Source organism: Dermacentor albipictus, chromosome 7 (assembly GCF_038994185.2).
Source record: "Dermacentor albipictus isolate Rhodes 1998 colony chromosome 7, USDA_Dalb.pri_finalv2, whole genome shotgun sequence".
Taxonomy (NCBI): Eukaryota; Metazoa; Arthropoda; class Arachnida; order Ixodida; family Ixodidae; genus Dermacentor; species Dermacentor albipictus.
Genome location: NC_091827.1, coordinates 77,005,466 through 77,028,600, shown reverse-complemented (window position 1 = coordinate 77,028,600; position 23,135 = coordinate 77,005,466). Strand labels below are relative to the sequence as shown.

At 48.3% G+C, this 23,135-nt stretch overlaps 1 protein-coding gene across 1 annotated transcript in view; it reads left to right on the top strand.

Annotated features, from left to right (window-relative positions):
- Positions 1-23,135, top strand: part of LOC135899077 (endothelin-converting enzyme homolog) — a 76,992-nt gene that overhangs the window by 9,032 nt on the left and 44,825 nt on the right. The window contains exons 4-6 of the mRNA XM_065428326.2: positions 3,938-4,460; positions 13,735-13,902; positions 15,917-16,148. Of these exons, the coding sequence (XP_065284398.1) occupies positions 3,938-4,460; positions 13,735-13,902; positions 15,917-16,148 (923 nt within the window). The remainder of the gene's footprint in view (positions 1-3,937; positions 4,461-13,734; positions 13,903-15,916; positions 16,149-23,135) is intronic.

The following is a 23,135-nucleotide window of genomic DNA, read 5'->3' as shown; positions in this document are numbered from 1 at the left end:
AGCAAGTGCCGTTAAGTTGCGTCAGGTCGTACATCAGCCAAAAAGGTTGCTGTAATAATATATATACTAGACCCTCTGTAACTCGTCCCGCCCTCATTTAGTTCATCGTTGTAGCTCTTGCGGCTGCAACCATTCGCTAACGAACACACGCATCCTTTCGACTGACAAAAACAAACTAATAGGGTAATCACAGAGGCGCTTCGTATCAGCAACATGGGTGACACATGTGTCAGTCAGCCCTCCGTCAAATTGTCAGATAAAGAATTTCCCTTCCTGAGCGGAACGTGTCGCGATGCCCATTGAAGTTTCTTAGCAATTGTGTAACTTCGGTATTTTGAAGGGTTGATAAGAATTTTTTTCGCTTAGTTTTTTCTTGTGGTTTTCAGTTCCACCTCCAGGCTCGATTAACTACTTCGATTAGAGGGTCGATTAACTACTTCAGTGTCAAATGTTTCCTGAAATAAACTAGTTGAGAGTTTTCGCTCGTGTCAGCTGTTCTTGCCTAGTACCAGTGTTGTTGCGCAGTTAATACTAGTCATTGAAGGAGGAAAGGGAACACCGCGAAGGGGGATCATGGGTGACCTTTTATTGACAATAACTGCGCTTCCGCTGAACGCAGTGAAGTACTTCTTGTGGCAACGTATTTCTGAAATAGTCTATTTCAACTTCAAATACAGTTGTCGCCTTCGATAAACAGTGATTTAGGGCAGCTATAGCACATCGTCAAAGAAAGAAGGAAAAAAAGGAGAGAGAAAAAATTTTTGAGAGCGAGAGCAGGGGGCTAAAGAGATCATTGGTTGGTTATAGCGCTTTCGCGGAGTCGCACCCCTCAATATCAGCAGCGTTTAAGGTCGTTGACAGGCTTCCCAAGACGCGTGTCATGGGGCCGGGAAAGGAGGGAGGTAAGAAATGGGATGCGGTCCGGGTGCCTTTTATGTCCGTCCGGTCACTTTATGGTGTCAAACAAAGGACTTTATTTCATATGGCGCATACAAGTAGATTAAATATATATATATATATAAACGTGATGAGTAAACCCTCGTATATATATATATATATATATATATATATATATATATATATATATATATATATATATATATATATATATATATATATATATAATCAACGAGAAGAAAGGGGGTTAACCGAGGGGCCCGATTTTTATTAGTCATATCATAAGAAGCCAACAAACACTGACACCAAGGACAACATAGGGAAAATTACTGATGCTTAATAAATGGAATAAAAAAATGTTAAATATAATGGAAATTAATGTGGATGAAAAAAATGGCTGTGGCTTAGCTAAGGTTAAGCAGAGGATGCGAAGCATACTAGCCTTTATTTTAGTTGTTGAACCACTGTTTAGCCTGTTGAACTGCTGTTGCTTGGCTATATTTGGTTCGGCTAGACGAAGAAACAACTCATGCGTTGCTCTGCTTCGCCTTCAAGAGTGGAACGCGACAGCGTTCCCGTCGACCCGCCAAGGGGTGTAAGACAATGGGCTATGGCCGCGTCCCGCGTCCTATCACCGCGTCCAATGGCCCCGCATTGGACGCGGTGAGCGTCGAGCAACGCAGCGTTCGGCGCGGCAACGAAATGTGCGCCTGAGCAAGCGACGCACGCCTGAGCCTTAGAAACAGCTCGTTTCTAAGGCAACACCGCATTCACTAGAGGCGCTTTTGTGCCGCTTTGAAGCATCGTTCTCGTGGCTAAGTGGTAGCGTCTCCGTCTCACACTCCGGAGACCCTGGTTCGATTCCCACCCAGCCCATCTCGCAAGAGTTGAGCCAAAGCCACCTAGAAAATCAGTCTCTGTAGCACGCCGCAACCTTCGCTTCTCATTCCAACGAACAGCTCTGTCTCCAGGAGGCATCTGACCTCGTGAGTGTCGAGCAGAGGCAAGCGCAGCTGCTTATATACCGCCGCGACGCCGCGAGCGACGGCGCGAGTTGGAGCCCCGTTTCTCCTCTGTCGTGACGTCACGGTGTCACGTGGTATTGAAGGCGACACCGCCGCGCCTGAGGAGCTGGGTTGAGCTCTCGTAATATGCTTCGCTAAAACAACTTGCCGCAGGCGGGAACCGAACCCACAACCTTCGCATTTCGCGTGCGGTGCTCTACCAATCCGCCTCTGTGACACACAGTCACAGGGCAACTGTGATCCAGATATATTACGGGCTGTTAACTCATTGTCGCTTTTCTTTAACTCCATCATACTTACAGTTTAGCGTGCCATAGAGCATTATTAGAAAAACTGTGCTCGCGTAAGTGCTCATTTGTAGGCAATGTTGTTCTCTCCCGAAAAAACGCGGATGCCATCGCTTCCATGGCTTTGGTAGAAATGAGCGAGGCGTGTTGTTTATGTTGCTGTATACCGAATACACCGTCTCTTGTTTGCCGCTTGGCGCAGAGGCAAACAGTGCATCTCTGAAATTGAGCAATGCGTCCGCAAAGCAACACGTACAGGCCCACCCATATACGTAGCGAATGCGGCCGACAGCCTTACAGGTACGGTGACGTACAGATGTTGGCACAGCGCTGTGTCGCCGCTTATTGTGTGCGCGTCGTGCGAAGAGAAGTGTAGCTGATTTCAATCGCTGAGGCCAGAACTGAAGTATAAAAGCAGTTTCGTTGGACCTAACTGCTTACATTTCAGTTCAGGTTTGCCGGTAGCGAGTGCACGAACTCGACGGCGCCAGGTTAACCTTCGTTGAACAGGATCGACATTGGCTCAAACTTCGTGGGCACGGCTTGAGGGGGTTAAAGCTCGTGCATTTCCACTTGGTAGGCGTGCTTGACTCATTTTGAGCATGATTAGAGCGAAGACGCTGTCGCTATTGTGTTGTCGGTTCGACGGCCGATCGCGCGGGGTTCGGTCGAACGATCGTTGGCACGCTGATTTTGCCGGTGCCTTCAACAAGAAAGCCCGTCGCAGTGCAACTCGAGCTCGCCGGTTACGTCGTTGTCGATCTGGTATGATAAAAAGGTTTCAGTGACGCACAATAGGCGGTCAGTCATTGGAGTGAGCGTCTTGCCGGTCTCGCATCGAGCCAGTGTTGCCGCGCCTTACGAGTACGTGCAGTCAGGAACGCGCTGCCACCACCAGCAAGTGAGGACCGACGCTGCAAAAAGACTTCGTCAGCAACGTGATGTACTTAAGTGTCGCCCAAGTGTAACGCACGGGTTTTTCGTTAAAATAGCGAGCCATTCATGAAAGGCGGCCGCTACCTGGCTCACCGTGCAGTCCGGATAACTCGGACGATGCCCTGGCCGCTTTCTCTTTTAAAGTGGAGTTGCGGTCTTACGTGACGCACGTTTTCGGCACAGCACCGACGTCGAGCTACCAGTAGAGTTTCAACGCGGTACACGGCACGAGTGTTAAGTTACAGAAGCGCGCGTCCGCGCGCTCTTTTTTTTTTTTTTCGGGGGACTATCCGGTGCGCGGTCACGGGCGCGACCCTTCCAAAACGTTTCGCGACTAATCCGCTAGGGCAGGGCGCATGCGCGTCGCGCCATGAAAGAGGCGGATTGGGCTACCGCGGCGTCGTTTCCCCCTCCACTTTCTTCGGTATTTATGTGTCGGTCGTAGTAGAACCCTGGGAATATATATATATATATATATATATATATATATATATATATATATATATATATATATATATATATATATATATATATATATATATATATATATATATATATATATATACATATATATATATATATATATATATATATATATATATATATATATATATATATATATATATATATATATACGCGCGCGCGCGCGCGCGCGCGTGTGTGTGTGTGTGTGTGTGTGTGTGTGTGTGTGTGTGTGTGTGTGTGTGTGTGTGTGTGTGTGCGTGTGTGTGTGCGGGTCACAGAATTACACGGCTGAAGGTTCGTTGCACATCTGCGTGTATGGCTATGCAGGATCACCGGGTCGAAGCTCCTCGAAGCGTTGCCAGCCGCTCAGTGCCGAAGGCTGCCGCTTCGTCGAAATTCCCCAACCGACCGAAGGCCGGCAGTTCTAGCGCATCGAAGACAGCCGCCGGGAGCCCGAGGACCGCGGCTGCAACCCCGAAGGATGGCGGTTCTAAGCTCAAACGCAAGAGCAGCGTCACTAACCTTAAACAGGGCAGCGCGGCCAGTCCGAAGAGTGGCGCCGCGACTGCCGGGGGCCGTAGCGTCGCCAGTGCCAAGAAGGGCGCCACGAGTCCAAAGACAAAGGGGAAGGGCGCCGCCGTTAGCCAAGTGGGCAGTGCTCACAAGGCTGGCTCCCTCCCGACCTCAGAGAAGAGCGGCAAGGGCAAGACAGGTGTCAAGGGGGCCGCCGACGACGAAGGCGGGAAGGACGACGAGGATAAGGCCGGCCGCAAGCGCCATCACGGACGGCGCAAGTCGATGGTCGCCGCGGCCATGGCTAGGTTCCGCAAGACTCTGAAACCTGACCAGGGTGAGTCGTCTTGCAGATCACTTTCTAGACGAGGTTCACCCTTTCAGCCTTTCTTGTCCGAATTATACTTTTACAGCGAAGCAGTTAAGGGCTAGTTCCCCCAGGATCGTGTCCATCTGCAGACGCAAAACTGTCGTCATTAGGATTAGCTCCAGCGTTGTTGCCTTCTTCCACAGCTGGCTCGTTGGCGCCCTTCGACGCTACCGCGCGAACGCGCTCGCGTGCCACTGCTCCTGTGTTCGTCGGCGTCTGTAATTACTTAGTCAATTAATTAATGATTAGCTGATTGATTAAGAATTACAAAGACGCAACCAATTTTACAGCGAAGTTGTTAAGGGCTAGTTCCCCCAGGATTACGTCCGCGTGTAGAACAAAATTCCCCATACATGAATCGATCCCGAAGATAGCGCGATACCCGGACGACCTCCAGCGGAGGTGAAGCAGTCGTTAATAACTCTCCATACGTGGGCCCATTCCGAATATAATGCAATACCGGGGTGATCTCCGGCGGAGGCGAAGCAGGCGTTAATCACTCTCCATACGTGGGATGATCCCGAAGATTGTGCTGTACCGGGGCGACCTGCGGCGGAGGTGAAGCAGGTGTTAAGCACTCTCCACACATGCGCAGATACCGAAGATGGTGTAATGCTTGGCCTACCCGCGGCGGAGGTGCAGATCGCTATTAAAGGGCCTACATACACTGCTTCACTGGTCATCCTTCTTCACAGAGTGGAAGGATACTGAGTTTTTTTGGATTGCAAATGGATATAGTTGGCGCATATGAACGACAAAACGAAGGGAAAGAATCCTGCTGCAGATTATAGAACGCTGCATATGAACAGTTATAAGTGTAGGAATTGCGGTCACAAATTATTTGAAGGTCGTTAGCATGCTCCCTATGTGTTGCAGCCATTTTTAGATCCTACAGCATCGAAAGGTGTGGCATATAGGGGCCTAGTCGCATTGTGCCGCACCATCTAGACGCATTTGAAACTTCAGGAAAAGCCAATGGTACACGGTAACAACTCTAGGCAAATTATATGATGAGAACTGCTGGTACTGGTATTTCTAACACTAGTTTTTCTCTCTTAGATGTATATCTCTTTAGAAGCTGATTCTTACAATAATGATTGCACCGTAAAAGGCTAAACGTCACGAGTTAATGTGGGAACGGACAGATCGTTTTGCTCGGCATTCAGTGAACTAATTTTGATGAGGTTTCTTGCTTTTAAAAGGATAAGTTAGAACCTAACACGTTCGATCAGGCGAGTTATTGTTTAGTTCACCAATTTCTTAGTGAATATTATTGAAAATTGAACAATTAAGGAAAGCAGCCGAAGAATCAAGTTGACAACTCTGTCTCTAAGCAATAAGAAATGATATCCCCATTCTGTAAACTTTATTTATTGAAACATTGAACCGAGAGGGGACAGAATCGCTGTAATGTACGCCACCGTTCGACCCCTAATTGTTTGTGTGGGACGTTTGTAAAAGTTTCACAGACATTGTAAAAATTAAATGTGAGGTACAAACACATATGCCAAGCTTGTCCCCTTCCCTTGCTGCAACAGATGCAGTTTGCATAACTTCGGTATCTGGTTTAGGTGCACAGTCAGGAATTTCTGAAATTTTTGGCTTCCCTTTTATTAAGCTTACCGGTTCTTGGTAATTTTTTGAACAATATTAGAAGCTCTTATATTCTCTTTCCTGCAGCGAGAAGAGTTAAGCTCCTTTAAGTGCAACAAATCTCGTTCAAATAAGTTCATCGGTTGTCTAATGAGCGCATTAGAAATTTCTCCGTTTCCGCTGTATTTGAATAGAGAAATCATAGTTGGCCCTCAGCTAACGCTTGCTTCTAACCACATCTCCATTTGTAGAGAATGGTCGGCGACAGAAGGGCCCACATTTTGCTACGAGCATTGACTCTCATTCTTGGAACTTTGTTTTGTAAATGAAGGCTACGATTGGCAATCCTCGTGGCAACCGCATATTTATCACGTTGATCGTTATCGGCAGCGGCGGTAGCCAGAATGGCGGCCATTCTTTTAGAAAATGCGCTTCCGCGTTTTACACGCGTAAACATTTCTACGACTACCAAACGAGAAAACCCGTCCGTCCGTCCGTCCTTCCGTCCGTCCGTCTCTCTCGTAATACGTATCGCTATAAAGAAATTAATGCACATAACAGAAATTCGAAAGGAAAACCGTTGGCGGTGGCCAGTGAGTAATCAGTGAGTCCATAAGGATGATTAGGAGTGATGAGGGGTTAGATGGGTCTTTACACGGTTGATAATGGTTTGACGCGGATGGATAAGGTGCTAAAGAGCGATAAGTGCTTATATTGGTCGGAGCCATTCTGATAAGGTTAATAAACACTGATAAGGGTTGATAAGGGTTGGATCAAGTTCGACAAGGTTAAGGATCGATAAGAGTTGATAAGAGTTGAAACGACGGCTCTTCATAAAACTGTCGCGTCTTAATCTTAACCCTTGTGTTCTCCAATGGATGCGCAACTTTCTGACTAACCGTCAACAGTTCGTTTACGCTAACCAATGCTCGTTTAAGTTATCACCGGTTATCTCTGGCGTGCCGCAAGGTACTGTCCTGAGGCCACTACTCTTCCTAATATACATTAACGACTTGCCGAGAGGTTGTTCTTCGAAAATTTGTTTATTTTCTGATGATTGCGTAATGCATCGTCCTATTACTAACTACGCTGATGCTCGTGCTCTCCAGTCCGACTATAACGTCACTGAAGCTTGGTGTAATAATTGGCTAATGTATGTCAACGTCAAAAAAAAAAAAAAAAACGTCGCTGCTTACTATCCACCTTCGCCAATAATTTACTTCCGCTAATTACGTCGCCAGCGGTTCAGAAATTTGTGTTGTAACTTATAAGTACTTAGGTATTAACTTGTCCAGTAACCTCGGTTGGTCCTCCCACATTTGCGGCATTAGCAATGACTTCATTCGTGTGCTATGCTACCTGCTCCGTAATCTACATCTTGTTCCCCCTTCGGTAAAACTACTCGCATATTTAGCACTTGTTCACCCCAAACTGGAATACGCATGCTCAATGCTATGCTATGAATGCTATGCATGCTATGCATGCCCATACCAGTCTAACCTGGCAACAGCACTAGAATCCATACAGAAGGTTCATTCACTCTGACTACTCTTACAACACTAGCATCACTAAACTTAAAGGGAAGCTGAAAGGTTTTCCAGAAAAAATGAGTGAACATCTGTACATAAGGGTTTTCAACCCTCCGAATACGAATATCGTATCGAAATTGAGCGAAAGAAAGCGCAAATATATTTTATTTTGACGAAAAGTGCAGCAGTGGACACGCCCAGCTCGCGCGTCTCGTTTCCGCCTGTGATTGGTCGGTGCGCCTCGTGACGTCAACTCTGCCGCTGCCGACCACTGCCGCTACACATGAAGCGCGATGCCACCAGTTAGTTTGTTGCTGTTTTTCTGAGACGTTAATGGAAAACTTAGAGAGACTGCGTTTATCTGAGCAGTTCGGCGTTACTCCCTACATGTACGAGCCGATTGCGAAGAGCCGGCCTCTCGAAGAAGCAAACGATGCTGGTGCGCGCAGTGCTTTCGACGCGAACGAAAGCAAAGTCTTGGGATCTCCTCGTGTTGGAAATGCTCTTTGGTGAGTTTGTTTTTTGCAAAGCGATCTAGTGATCTCGCCGATCTTTCGCCGACCTAGTGAGCTCGTTTCCGGTCAAACAACTGTAGTGTTGTGTTCCTGCATGCCTCCTCGTGGAACGTAAGCGGGGATGCGATCGTCGGCATTTGTGCGCTGTCCAAGGTAGTCGGCAATCTACAAAAAATGGTTTAAACGCGTGAAAAGCTTCCCGGTTCATGCAGTATGTGTAGTGACCTTCATCTGTTGACTACCACTCGCGTTGACTACCACTCACGTTGATTACCACTCACGTTGATTACCACTCACGTTGACTACCACGCACGTTGACTACCACTCTACATACACGCAGACGCACCAACAAAGGAATGCAGGGTTGATGGAAGCAGATTACGATGGCACGCACGCAGAAACAAGCGTGGTCAGGCACGATCGCGGATGCGGCGAAGGAACGAAGCAGAGTTGACGTCACAACACCGCCGTTTCCGGTCTCCGCTCCGCTCGCTCACTCAAAGGGGGGCGGAGCTACAGCGCAATTTCAACCGACAATTACGTCGCTCCTAATTGAAAAAAAAACCCCAAAATTTTACCTACATGGTTTATAAGGTTCCCGCATCGGTATATGAGCTTCTTATTGAATTCGACAGACTCTTCAGCTTCCCTTTAAGTCATATGTGAACCTTCCAACCATCGAGCACCACCGCAAAACAGCGAGACTGTGCCTCGTTTACAAGTTCTATCACTCGCTGCTTCACCAGACCGACATCACGCCTGCGCATCGCGCTTCATCCCGTCATAGCCATTCAAAGGCTGTTTATTCCCCTCCAGCTCGCACCACCGCTCATCTTAGCTATTCCTTCGTTCGAACATCGAAAGACTGGAATCATCTGCCTGCTGAAGCGGTGCACCACTCCAGGCATTCATCCTTCAAGGCATTCATTGAAAGTATGACCTCGATATGCCCACCCCTCATGTAAAACCCCAAATGGGGTATAGGTATGAATAAATAAATAAATATGGATCGGATCATGCCAGATAAGACTGATAAGGACATATAAGGGTTGATAAGTATAGGATCGATTGCGATCAGTTTGATACCGACTGATAAGTCTTGATAATGCTCGGATTGAGTCAGAAAAGGTTGACAACAGCCGATAAGGGTTGATAAAGGTCGGATCTAGTTCGATAAGGTTAATAACAACCAATAAGGGTTGATAAAGGTTCATACTGGTTGTATCAAGCTTCGTAACAATGATAATGACACCGGGCTGCATGGAGATGAGCAACTGGCACAGTGCTTACGCATACGTGGGTAACTCCCACATAAGTTCATGCGTGATATTTTTTTTTTTTTGCTCGCTGGTGAACACTACGTTACGAGTTCGAAGCCGCCCGCGGCGGCTTCAATTCTAAGGGAGCGGACTGCAAGAAGGCTCCTGTACCGTGTACTAGGTGCGCCGCAAAGCAATTCAGTGGTCAAAATTAATTAGTATTACTTACCACTATGGCATGGCTCACAATCAGATCGTGTGTTTTGACCCGTATATTGTTGTATGCTCGCTTTGCTGAGTGGAGCAAAGAGACGGTAACGGGCTAAGGCATGTCGTTGGTCTAGTCGGTTTCTGTTCATGTCCTGTCTTCATCACGCAGATTAAAATTTTGCTGTACGGCAATGAGCTTCGGTAAGTAAGTTCATTGCATGCTTGGCATTGTTGAGGAGGACGCGCGATGTCACGCACTTGTTTCTTTTAGGAAGTGCTACTACACAGTGGTTGAGGGACGGAACCGTACTGTCGAAAGGAGCATTGCCAGGGAATTGCAGTATAAAGCGACGACTGATTCTAGTATTGGGTGCAAATTATAAACCCCAACGTGAAGACCAATTTGTCCCGGACATTCGGGACTTGTCATTGTTTGCCTTCTTTGTGGCATATAACACTGACATCACCCGAATGGCAGCATACGTTTTTGCAGCATCAGGCATATGATGTCAAATAATTCGTTGAGCCGATGGTGTCCTGGCGCATTCATGCACCCGACTGGCCTCTCCTTTCTAGTTGTGCACTGTGTCTTCTATCCTTCCCAGTATTAATTTCGATCGTTGAGCGTTCTCTTTGTTTAGTGTCCTGAATAAGGAGTAGCATGCCACAGTTTCGGATACAAACATTGAAAAGTATTTGCGTATTTCAATTGGGAAGTATGCTTGTATATATGACAAGTTGTAATGCAGCGACAATGACACTGGTATTAGTTGCTCAAGAAAGCTTTTTTAGTGTTGACAGTTACTTTTTGTATAGAGAACAGTTTCCTAAATTGTGCGTTAAATTGTGTGTTCAGTTGAAACGCAACAAAATATGCCCTCCGAATTTGCCCAAAGATAAACTCCGAAAAATCAGAAACCTACCCATAGCCTGCTACCTATACGAAGGCAATATGAAAAAGGTGGCTCGTTTAGTCCATCGAAGGCTCTGCGGGCATACCTCTATAGTGCATGAAAATAGAGAGAAAATGGGGATTCAGTAATTGTTCGCAGAGCTCGTAAATAAGCCAGAAATTTTAAACTAGTTTCAGGCGTTACCCTTCACATGTCACCGAGTTCCGCGAAATGTAAGCTCACCGTGAACCATAGTTCGCTCGAGACGCTTTGAAACTTCGCGACTAACGGCGGTATAAAGCTCTCGAGCACCTGCCAATAGCTCAAACTCAACGAAATTTTGGGATGCATAAAGAGCCTAGTAGTGAATGTGTCGTGAAAGGCTCGCAAAATCAGACATTTTTGATACTGAAACTGAAAAAAAATGCCGTTACCGCTCCCCGGAAGTGACGCATGGCTAGAACGCACAGCTCCTGGGCAAAGGGCTCGTAGCCCTATGGGTTGCTATTCTGAACACCATGGAGCGAGGACATAAAGTAGGAGAGAGCGTTGGGAAACAAATCCAGCCTTGACAAGCCACATTTTCCACGAAGCCATTCCCTTCACCTTTTCCCTTGCAGTGTCGGCCCAACACGTGACCTCGGTGACTCATCATAGTGGCCGGAAATGTTTGGTTCGCGGTCTAAATTGATGCGCACTTCTTCGGCTGCCCTGCCGTATAGTTCTGCCTGCTAAGTTGGAGCGCCGAAACCTACCGCGGGCTCTGTTACTGTCATATGTTTTTCGATACGCTTGACTTCAATCGTTTTGTGCGATGCTCTCTCCTATAGCTATTTCCTTCTCCAGTGCTGGTCACCGTCAAGTTCCGCCATTTTGTCGAGTTCACCATCTTGTCATCTCCGATTGGTTCATGGTTCAGCTGTGCATTTTCCTATTGGTTCAAAACGAAGAAATGGCAGAACTTGACAACACAGCGTAAACTGAGCCAATAGTCAAAGGTTAAGCACCGCAGGAGCCAATCAGAGATGACAGGAAGACTAAATAGACAAAATTGCACAATTTGAGCCATTCAGAGAAAGTTTACCCACACCGGGAGCGAATTATGGATGACAAGATGGTAAATTCGACAAAATTGTGCATTATCATCCAATAAAAAAAAGGCTTAGGTACACCAGGAGCCAATCAGAGATAATAGGATTGTCATTTTGATGGTATGTGCCTCGAGCTGAGCCGATAATAAAAACCTTAGCTATCGCGGGAGCCAATAAGAGATGACCGGACTTCCAATTCGACGAAATGGCACAATTTTAGCCAACAAGAGAAATTAGCCGTACCGGAAGCCAGTCACCGGGGACAGAATGGCCAGTTCGACAACATGGGGGAATTTGATAGCGTCCAGAATAGCACACCCATAATTCACTCTCGTCTTGGCATGTACTAGCCTCCCGGTAAGCTCACCACGTAGGAGCGCTGCACAGGAAAGGCAGTGACGACGTGTTTAGTCCTCGGACCAGGACGGAAACTTCAAATGCAAAATTTCCTTTCCAAGGGCCTTTACAAGGTCTTTGTAGAGAAGCCTTCCGCTCGATTCTATGCCACATTTATCAGCCACCGTTCACCGCCGGCTAATTCTAATGATAACGCAGGCGGAGCGTCGCTCTGACAAGCATAGAAACGAATAGAATCGGAACAGGCATCGCTACGAAATTGCGGTCCTGTACTTTCAGGTGATGTCAACATTCCCTTTAATGCGTAGATAAATGCGGATGCTTACGCGGTTCCACAAAACAACTTTCTGATTATGAGGCACGCCGTAGTGAAGGACTCGGGAAATTTCGACCACTTGGGTTTTTTTAACGTGCACTTAAACCTGTGTTTTCTCATTTCGCGCCCATCGAAATGCGGCCACCGTGGCCAGGATTCGATCCCGCGACTTCGTGCTCAGCGGCCTAACACCATAGACACTGAGCAACCACGGCGGGTGAATAGCTGTCAAGTCTCAACATTGATTTGGCGGCGCTTTAGTATGTGTCTAAGGATTGATGGCGTGGGCAGAGAGGGGGGGGGGGTATGCCGCTTAATTTCACCCCCCCCCCCCTGGGTACGTGCCTGGTATGGAGTACACCCATTCTCAGAGCAATGTCGTGCGACATGTGAGTATAGGCATTACCCGTTAGCGAGCGCCTATGCTCTGACAATTTAACGTTCAGGAATTGATCTGTTTGGCCGATATAGACGTGACCGCAGGAAAATAGAAGCTCGTAAACAACTCCCAATGTGCACAGGCGGGGACGCGTACTTAACAGCGCAGCCTTTTCTAGCAAGAGTTGGAGGCAGCCTGTGCCAACTTCCTATCGATCTTACCGCAAATTTTGATAATCTTGTTAGGGGCAGAAAAAAAAGAACCTTTAGATCAACCCTGTCTGCTACATTCCTGAAACTGTGCGATAGTTTATTTACATATGGAATTACAAGTACTTCTTCTTCTTGTCGGCAGGCTCTAGATTATTCATTCTTGTGGGCGCTCCTAATGTTACACGTTTAACAAACTTCTGCACTGTCATGCGGATAGCATCTTCCCGAAAACCTTCCGCTCTAAAAGACCTCAAACGCTCCAATTGTTTTAAAAAACTCTCAGAAGTCTGGTGAAAACAAGATTTCGAAAGTGCGGAAAATAGAACCGAAAACGCTATGCCATTTTTTTACCACCTTCGAATGTGCGAAGCTAAAGGTTTTACTCCGCCCACAAAGACGCGCCCACAACAAGGGCGTATGTTGTAGCACTTAAGTTTGTGTATGCCTTCTAATAAAGTTGCGAGTTCAGCGCTGTCCTGTATGTTTCCTATCTTTTGTCTTTGTCGTCTTGCGCTGCCCCTTCAAGATGTTCAACCAGTAACAACTCGGCCAAATGTCGATTCTTCTACAGCTCTTTTGCAAGCCCAGCAGTATGTGTGCCCTAACTTTGCGTATGCAAATTCTAAAAGTCCCTATTTACACCGCATATACTGTAGAAAATGATCAGCTTGCCAAGTCGCGAATCCTTTTAAAGCGTGGACAAAGTTTTGGTCAATTGATGTACTAAATAACCCTCTTGCCCATGCTTGGTGAACAGCCACGCATGCAGCTCTAGACACTAGCGCCACATTCGCCCCTAGTAATTGTTGTAGAAGGCTCTGATGATTCACGAAAGAGCCTGACGCCATTGACGCGACATTTGAAAGCAGCGCATGCGCGTATTTCAGAAGGCGGCTCCAAAACCAGCACTGAGACGCTGAGCAGCAAGGACCAGATGTCCCTGTTCCTGGTGATAGCGGTGGCCGGATTCCTCGTCGTATTCATGGCCATCCTAATCTTCGTTTTCTTCCTCGGTGGCACCAACATACCCGAGGGCATCGCATGCATCACCGAGGGTGAGGCCACGGGAATTTGGTTTGAGCAGCTTTGTGCCTGATTACTGTAACGTGCACGATAGTGAGCAGGCCTTTTTATAGCGATGAACGTTCATAGCCTAATTCGGCCATTTTGTGTCTATAAATTTGGCCTCTTTAGGCAGCTCTTAAATTAAAAGGTCGCAGTTTCGCACAAAAGGCGAAGCATCGATTGTGGTAGCAAATTAGTAAGACAGCTATAGGAAGTAAGGAGATCAGTTTCATCGAACGTAGAAGCTTGCAAAGATTTGCTTGCAAACGAAATTAACAAGCATGGTGTCACGCGTGCACAAGGAAACGTGAACATATCTAACTCGATGGCTGCGCACACTCGCTTTCAGAACGCTGGAGTGAGAAAGGGCGGCTGCTGCAGCAGCGAGAGAATTGTCCTTGGTGCTGCCTCTGCTTCAACGCTAACTAAGGGGCGAGAACGCAGCGCACGCGAAGCTATCAGCACTCGTCGCACTCTGTCACCATCGCAGGTCGCTTTCAAGATAGGGCTCGCGCGACTGCGCCGCACGCAGCCCCCACCGGAATTATAACCCCAAACTTCGTAAAGTAGCGACACTCTCCGTCTTCGTTTCTCATCCTTTTCACGCTCCCTCCTCGACCGTGGCGCCGCCTACGCTGCTCGAGAGTAGCAACGGCGCCAACATCGGCTCCTCGCCACTCCGTAGACGCTTCTCGAGCAAAAATGGCGGTAATGCATGGCGCAAGGGCCCACGTGATAATATTAGGCCAATAGCGACGCGGCGTTGGCCTTGGCCAGAGTGCGTGAGCAGGAGGCGGCATTCTTGAAAGCATGGCACTACTTTACGAAGTTAAAGGGGTTTTAGCCGGAATAGAACCCCCCTCCCCCCCCCCCCCCCCTTCCCCACCTCTACAGCTCGACATAGCTGTGCCACCGGCGCAATCTCGGAGGACGCCAAAAAGGAAGAAGACACTCGTGCGGTGCATGCGGCGGTAGATGGCGCAGTGGGAAAAAGACACAGGCCTGCGCTGCACACGCAGCACATTCACAGCGTAAGCTGGAGGAACGGCTGCATAGGAGCTCCATTTTCGGCATCACACACTACAAGCTCTTCACGGCGAAGTCTCTTCGCGCTGTTTTCGCGAGAACGATCTGAACTATCCACCCAGCGTCGACGGCGAGCTGGGGCTCGTCTTGCTCTCTGCACAGCGGTCTGCTGAGCCCGATGTTACCTGGTTGCAGCCGCGCGCATGGCTCTACGATTCGCATCTTCAGCAGCGGTTCGCGCCTTGCGAGGAGGCGCCATAACGTGTACCGAGGAGTAATCACAGCGTGGAAGCTTGGGCTCGTGGGCGATTCGTTGGAAAAAGGCCCCAGCTCAAGAAAGACACGGACACAGCACTGATTTACAACAGTTTAATGATGAAGCCATGAAGGAATAAATATATAGTGCGCTACCATGCGCAATATGTGAATGATCGGCCAAAAAATTTGGAACGTCATTTGCAATGCTGATTATGATAGCCACGTAGGTACAGAGCACACGGAATACTTGCCATTCAAACCCTGTCAAGATATGCCATTTCCCGAGATGAAAGTGCAATCGAAGGAGAACTGACACACGAGCTATGTTAAACTTCCTAATGAAATCTTCCTCAATGATTTCACGTGTCAGCTGTCAACTATGTTTAGCCAGCACTTCGCTTTTTGCCAAGTAAGGCTTACAGCCGTGGTCGCGGCAGTGAGTACCCAGATGGCCCTGTTGTACACATTGTTATGGTTCGCCATAACAATTGTTATTGTTATGGCGACATATATATATATACACACGTATGAATATATGTCGTTTTCTGGGAAAGTTTAGTTCAAGTGAACTTTGTTCAAATACTGCGGAATGCGAATGCAGCCGGTTGTGACGTTGTTTTGTAGGTGTATTCGTAAGACCTTTAGTAGAAGATATCTTATAGATAGGTTAGCTCAGAATTGGCGAAAAGGTCTTCTGAGTTGCACCCGTTGCTTCCGCAGAATGCTTGGAGGCCAAAAAGTATCTGGACAGCCTGCTGAACGACACCAAGAACCCGTGCACCGACTTTTACGGCTACGTGTGCGGCTCGTGGAAGGGAAAAGGGGGCAGCTTCTACGACAGCGCAGCGATGAGCGCACTCTTCAGGCTCAACGCGACGCTGCGTGGCATGCGGGAGATCAAGCGCGACCAAGAGAGACGCCAGGGCATGCACATCCTGAAGCCCATATACAGGTGAGCACTCCTCTCCCGCGAAACGAGGAGGCCGCGAGGACTCACGAAGCAGTTTTTCATCAAGTACAACACCTAAAATACAACACGTGCGGTTTTACGCGCACATTATAAAGAAAATAACAAAAGCCATCAGCGATTATCGTCAGTGTAAGCGAACAGCGCGAATGAACGAGTTAGCGAGTGAGCGACAGTGCGGAAACGGGCGGGAAGGAGGGGTTCCTTCCCGCCCATTTCCGCAATTTGATTACGAGAGACCTCACGCGTGACTGTTTTCTCACTCTCCCCCTACCCCCCTATCCACCGCGCAACTTGGATAGCGCGAGAGTAGGCGCCCTTTCCCACGGTTCCTTTCTTTGCCTTCGCGCCACGAAGAGCTAGCGACAGTCCCCGTGCCCTAAGAGGTGCCCTGTGGGCACCTCTTTCTGCCCACACCACCGCACAATTCGGTTGCACGAGAGCTCACGCATGATGGTCCGCCCACTCCTCCACCGCCCCTCGCAACAAGCTCGAGAGCATGCGCTCTTTCGTTCGGCGAATTGTCTGCCCTTACCGCGACGAACACAATTCGGTTGCGCGAGAGCTCACGCATGATGGTCCGCCCACTCCTCCACCGCCCCTCGCAACAAGCTCGAGAGCATGCGCTCTTTCGTTCGGCGAATTGTCTGCCCTTACCGCGACGAACGAAAGAGCGAACCACAGTTCTCGCCCTTCCTCCTCCTCCCCACAGCAGCGCACAGCTCGGTTGCACGAGAGCTCACGCGAGACAGTCGTCCTACTCCTGCCGCCCCCCTCGGAGCAACAAGCCTGAGGGGCAGGAAGCCATGTATGGCTTCCTGCGTTTTTATCCTGAAGATACAATAATAAGAAACAATAAATTATTGCAAGGTAATAAAGCATTGTTTAGAAACTCAATTCTTGTTTATATCGCGGTAACAGGTTACTGAAAAAAAATGAGAATTCATTTTTTTTAAATTTCGTACGAAACTCCAGCGCAGGCACAGGAATATGACATCACGGATTTAAAAGTATTTTTTTTTTGCGCTTGGGCCGTTGTGGCTCAGTAAGAGAAGTTGCCGTGTTCAGTCTTTGACACATTTAGAATACAATGTAGTTCCATGACGTCAGTCCATGACGTCACTGCGACTTGGTGCAAGAACCAAAACGTGGCGCCGCCATCCGTCTTTCGTTTTTGCCCCTTTTCAGGCTTAGCTTATTTTCCAGGTAAGAGTGGCTCATGTTTGAAATGAGACTGAAGCGCATATAAGACGTGGACACAGATAGGGAAGTAGACAGGACGGCGCTTGCCGAGTCTTTTTTTGGTGGTACAAGAGATTTTTTTACTGATATGGCTCAAATAATTTTTCTTACTGTAGCTTTAAACAGGTTTAAGAATGATTTAGCCTTTTACAATGCTTTAAATTTCCGCCTCAAATTTTGGTGCAATGTTACATTTTATTGTCTTAATCATTTATTATACTACGCTTGGCGCTGTTATTTACCAGGCTAGCCAAGAAAAAAATAAAATCGATGCTTTCCTTCGGCTGAGCTCCTCCTTATAAGTAGCGTCCAATACATGGCGGTTATGACGTCACAATGTCGCTTCTGGTATTTGCAGTAAGGCAAAACGTCGTATATTAGGTGGGGTTCCATTACTAGCCCGGTGCGGACGAATGTGCCCTGAAATATTTTTTTCTTGACAAATTAACAACATCAAATGTTATGGAACAATCTGGGCCATAAGATGCCATTCCGATGCGAAATTTGAGCAAAATTAAGGTAGCTGTAAACAAAGAATCCTTTGTAAAATAAAAATCCACGTTATTGCACGTCCTTAATTTATCCGTCGAGGCGAGTTGGATTGGCTGCTGGCTTGGCGATCGGCTGTCGGCACGTTCGAGCTGGAGATAACATGTGGGAAGCTCCTCAATCCTTAGCATTTATATGCGCTTCCTTCGAATAAGCATCGTAAAATAAACATTGATCGTCTACGTGCGCCATTCGAAAGGGTTGCAAAATAGACGAGGTCAGTACGTTGTCACGTACCATGATCGGTTCTTGTTTTTGACAGTAATCACTTGTGCGAAGCAGATTCCTAAAGTGGCTGGCTGCTGTTCGGGCACAATTGACAACGAGTAAGTCATAACGCACTTCATATTTAGCCGTGGAGTCCACACACACACACACACACACACACACACACACACACACACACACACACACACACACACACACACACACACACACACACACACACACACACGCGCGCGCGCGCGCGCACACGCACACGCACACACGCACACACACACACACACACACACACACACACACACACACACACACACACACACACACACACACACACACACACGCGCGCGCGCGCGCGCACACGCACACGCACACGCACACACACACACACACACACACACACACACACACACACACGCGCGCGCGCGCGCACGCACACACACGTCTATGCTACACTTTCCGCCAGCACAAATTCCATTCAATTAGCGAAGAAAGCTGATCAATGGGAAGCAGCATTTCCGAATCAGAAGCTTTCTGAATACAACCTATATTAAAAACGGAAAATTAAAAGACTACGAAAACAGAAAGTGAGAGCGATGGAAGTTGCAGCTATAAAAATTGAGATGAAAGAAGCTCTTGTGAAATCGAAAAAACAGTTCTTTGATCACACGCTTGCCAACTTTCTTAAAAGTTCACCACACAAATTTTGGCGTTACTTCAGTGAAAGAAAGGAAAAAATTGAACAGATCGAACATGAAGGGAAAGTCCTGACACGAGTTGAAGACTTAGCTGATGCTTTCAATCGCTTCTTTCAATCTGTTTATACGACAGACAAAGGTGATAAGATAGGCGAATACATGAACGGCGACATGAGGACCGTGTAGGGTTTGGAGGACGGACTTCGCGGATGAAAACCCAAACTTGGGAGGGTTTATTCTACATTCTATACGGGGAGGTGAGCGACAAGTAACAGGCGTACACTCATTACGGGCCGGCAGCAACTCGGACGCTGCGGCCCGCGGCAAGAAGTTCGAGAGAGGTGAATCAGGGAATCAGGGCATGTCCCAGAATGCTCAGGTCTCTCTGGAAGGCTTCTTATAAACCCTTCGAGCACTGCAAGTCACGTCATGTTTGACCAATGGGAGAGTCCACTCCGATGACGCCACTTGCAGCCAATGGTAGGCGCCCGTGTCGCGGGGCACACCTGTCGGGGCTCTCTGCGGTCTTGCCACGCAGACTGGCAATCACTTCTAGGCCGGAGAAGGAGGGGGGCTGCACCTGCTCCATTGTCCGACGCCCACCTGCAAATCCCGGCGACTCGGCTCCGCAGCGGTGGCAACAGCCTTCTTCAAAGACGAAGGGGGTCGAATGAGCTCCATTGTCCCAGGGCCCCTTCTAATCCCGGCGGGACACGACCTGGGGGTCGCAAACTTGTTTGCACGTGTCGTCTCTGGAATGCGCTTTCCTACTTCTGCATTCCTCAATTAGCTGTGCTGCAATCCGATGTGGTCTGGGGAACTCGAAGTAATCGCAGGAACCAGCTCCATATCTAACAGCTCGTCCTCGCCCCGGTTGTTCTGAATGGCCGGTGAACTCAATTCGCTGGCCAGGAGGAACGCTGAAAGAAGCTGCAGGGTACTGGGGTCGAGCCTCGTTTGACGAACTTCGGGATCCTTGGCCCTGGAGAACAGACGTCAAACAAACAAAACAGCACAGCGCTGCACCACGCGTAAGCGCAGGCTCTTCACCCCTGACTCGCCAGACTATTACTGAGTCAAAATCAACCCTGATCTTTTATTTCCCCAATTTCGACAACAGTTCCAACCACCCTTCCAAACAGCTATCCATTTCTCCTCGATTGCCGACAAGACCAGAGTACTATTGTTGTTGCAAAACAAAAGGGTCGTTGACGATGCAAACAACAAATGAAAACAGCCGAACATAACTTAAGTGGCCTAACCACACGAACAGCATGTTTCCAATCTATCGCAGTGGCGTACTTATCGCACGTAATGGTGCCACTGAACAATCTGGTCAACCTCACAAGTACGTAATCACAAGCGCACTAGCCTTGTGGTCACTAAACAAAACGCGTACTTGCGTTGTAGGCAAACTTTTCATTCACGCTTACTCACGTTTCTTTCCTGAAAGTCCTACAGGACACGTGACATAAACGAACAATTAAACTTGCGGGACTTACACACTCCGCAGAACCCTTAAAATAATGCGTCTTTTAATAACTCGTTCCACGCATATTCCCTAAAGAAGTCAGAATACGGCTGCCCTCTACACACACTAGCAACCCAGTCATAAAGTCTGCTTCCTTCCGTCCACACAGGACACGCGCTAATGGAACTAAGAACGCTCCTCAGTGCAAATCATGCACTCACTGAAAATCTACGCGCTTAACCTTAGAAAATTCAACACTTAAAAAGAAAGAAGGTTAAATAACACACACGCGCGTTACCATAGGCCTTTCGACGATAACCTTGACCTTCAGGTTACTCGCACACACACAAAAAAAAAGCCTATCTACTTATTAATGAGCATCTCGCGAGACTACATGTTTACTTAAAACGCATCTTTCAAATCTCGAGCTTCTCAAACGAAAACATAAACAAAGCTCAAACCTTACACCTTGAAAGAAATCCTAGTCTCAAATCGCGAAAACTTTCCGATGCTCAAAAATAAAAACAACACACTTCATTTCTACGGAAGGGCTCCTGGCCTCCCTTTCCAAACGCTTACGTCTGACTCATACTTTGAGTCGAACGCGGGGTGGACGTGGTCTGAAAGCTACTTTGGCTGCCGAGAGACAACAAAAGGGCTGATTCACTATCAGCTCCCCCAAGACGTTACGGTCTCCTGCCAATTTGCGTCCTCCCGCCCCGCTTTCAACAGGACCTCGACTGACCGCGTCGCTACTCCCCACCTGGTCTCGTCCTGCCACCTTGCGTTTCTTCGAACTGCACGCTGAGCTATGAAAAGAACTACGGAACGACGAGGAGCTTAACTGCCTCGTGCCCTTTGTCCGCGTCCGCGCAGAACATTCTTCGCGGTCCCCCATTGACCGGTGGCTTGAACGTTTTCGATGCGTCAACATCGTACGAGACGACCGCATCTTTTTCCTCGCGCCCTGCCCAATTGGGTTTCTGGCCATCTTTGGCGGCGCTACATTAATTACCGACTTTCGGTCTTTACCGCGCTTCTTTTTACGGCGCTTTCTCCTTGCACTCGTTTTCATGTCGCCTCGTGCCTCGCGCTGGCCGGTACACATTTCGTCGGCCCGGATCGGTCTCTTACCCGCACAGTCTGAGTGATTTACATTTAAATCTACACTCTCTTTGCCTCGACTGGCGGACAGCTCAACCGACTCTGGCACAATGCAGCAGGCTTTACTCGAGTAAGACAACTCGCACTCTTGCGAACTGCCCTCTACTACATTGCCCAGCTCACGCTGTGCATCGGCACACAGCCCGTCGGTATCGATCGCTGTCTCACGCGCACAGTCCGAATGATTAACTGAATCATCCCTATCTAGGCCATCTAGACTGGCGGAGAGCCGCACCGATCCCTGAACAATGCAGTTGTTCTCTCGTGAGCTACGGAGCTCGCCACCCCGAGAACTGCTCTCAACTGCATCGTCCAGCTCGCACTTCACTTCTGCACGCAGATCTGGCTCTACATGGGTGCTCGCGTCTGTCGCGTCAACAATACCCTTTTCCTCGCTAGCAACCTCGCTAACCTTACCAGCGACGCACACGCTCGGTAACTGTGCCAATTTGTTCGCAGCTGGCCTAGCTGTCTCCACAGTCATCTGTTGGCACAGCACCTCGTCGCTCTCACTACGGCCTTTAACGGCCTCTGTTGCCACTAAGGCATCGTTAGCAGCTAGCCTTTTCCCTTCACTTATGAATCTGCAGCCAATCTCACAGGCACTACTCTTTTCGTCGGCTTCTGGCAAAAATCCGCTCGATGCTTCCGCATCCTTTCGCTCTGTACTACCTACAGAATTCTCAGACAGCCGTTGTTTCTGTGCCAATAACTGATCCCAATACTGTATCTCCTTGATCAGTGCTGCCTTTTCTTTCTCAAACTTTTCCTCTCGCTCACGTTCGCGTTCGTTCTCACGTCCGTGACGCTCACACCTAAGAGTAAGTTCTTGAAGCTCCTGCTTCCGTTCATTCTCGCGTTCTTCACGCTGACGCTCACTCCTAAGCTCACGACGCTCTCGCAAACGTACACGACGCGCACGCTCCCGTGGCTCCTGTACCACCTCCCAAGCAAGCTTAATGCTTTCATCATCATTGCCACTATCCTGAATTGCCTGTATGATAGCTGGCGTTTTCATCCGTTCGTCCGCCTCAACTCCCAAATCGTCGCACACCAACAACAAGTCTAACCTCGTCAACCTTCTAAGATCCATGGCAGCTGCCCCGACAGGTGGTTAAAACTGTTTTCCTTAATTAATTTGTGCAAACACACAATGCATCAAACTCCCGATTCCCAGAACTATCAAAATTGAACACACAACCTTTGAGTCTGGCGAATCATAAGGAAAAAAACCACGCGCTCACTTACGGTTGCAGCACCCTGCCATCCGGTTCGCTCGTCCGCTGTTGCCGGTTCCTCCGGACTCCCTGGGTCGAAGGCTCGCTCCTTCTTCGCTACTCCCAGTTTCTTCGGACCTCTTTCGACGAAGGCTCTCTCTTCTTCGTTCTTCCCGGTTCCTTATGATCTTTCTCGACGAAGGTTGATCCGTAGCGCTGCCACCAGCTGATGCATTCGGAGGCGATCCTACCGCTGCCAACCAGATGTAGGGGTTGGGGGACGGGCTTCGCGGATGAAAATCCCACAAACTTGGGAGGGATTTATTTACATATTATGTACAGGGAGCTGAGCGTCCAGTAACAGGCGTACTGTCATTACGGGCCGGCAGCAACTCGGACGCTGCGGCCCGCG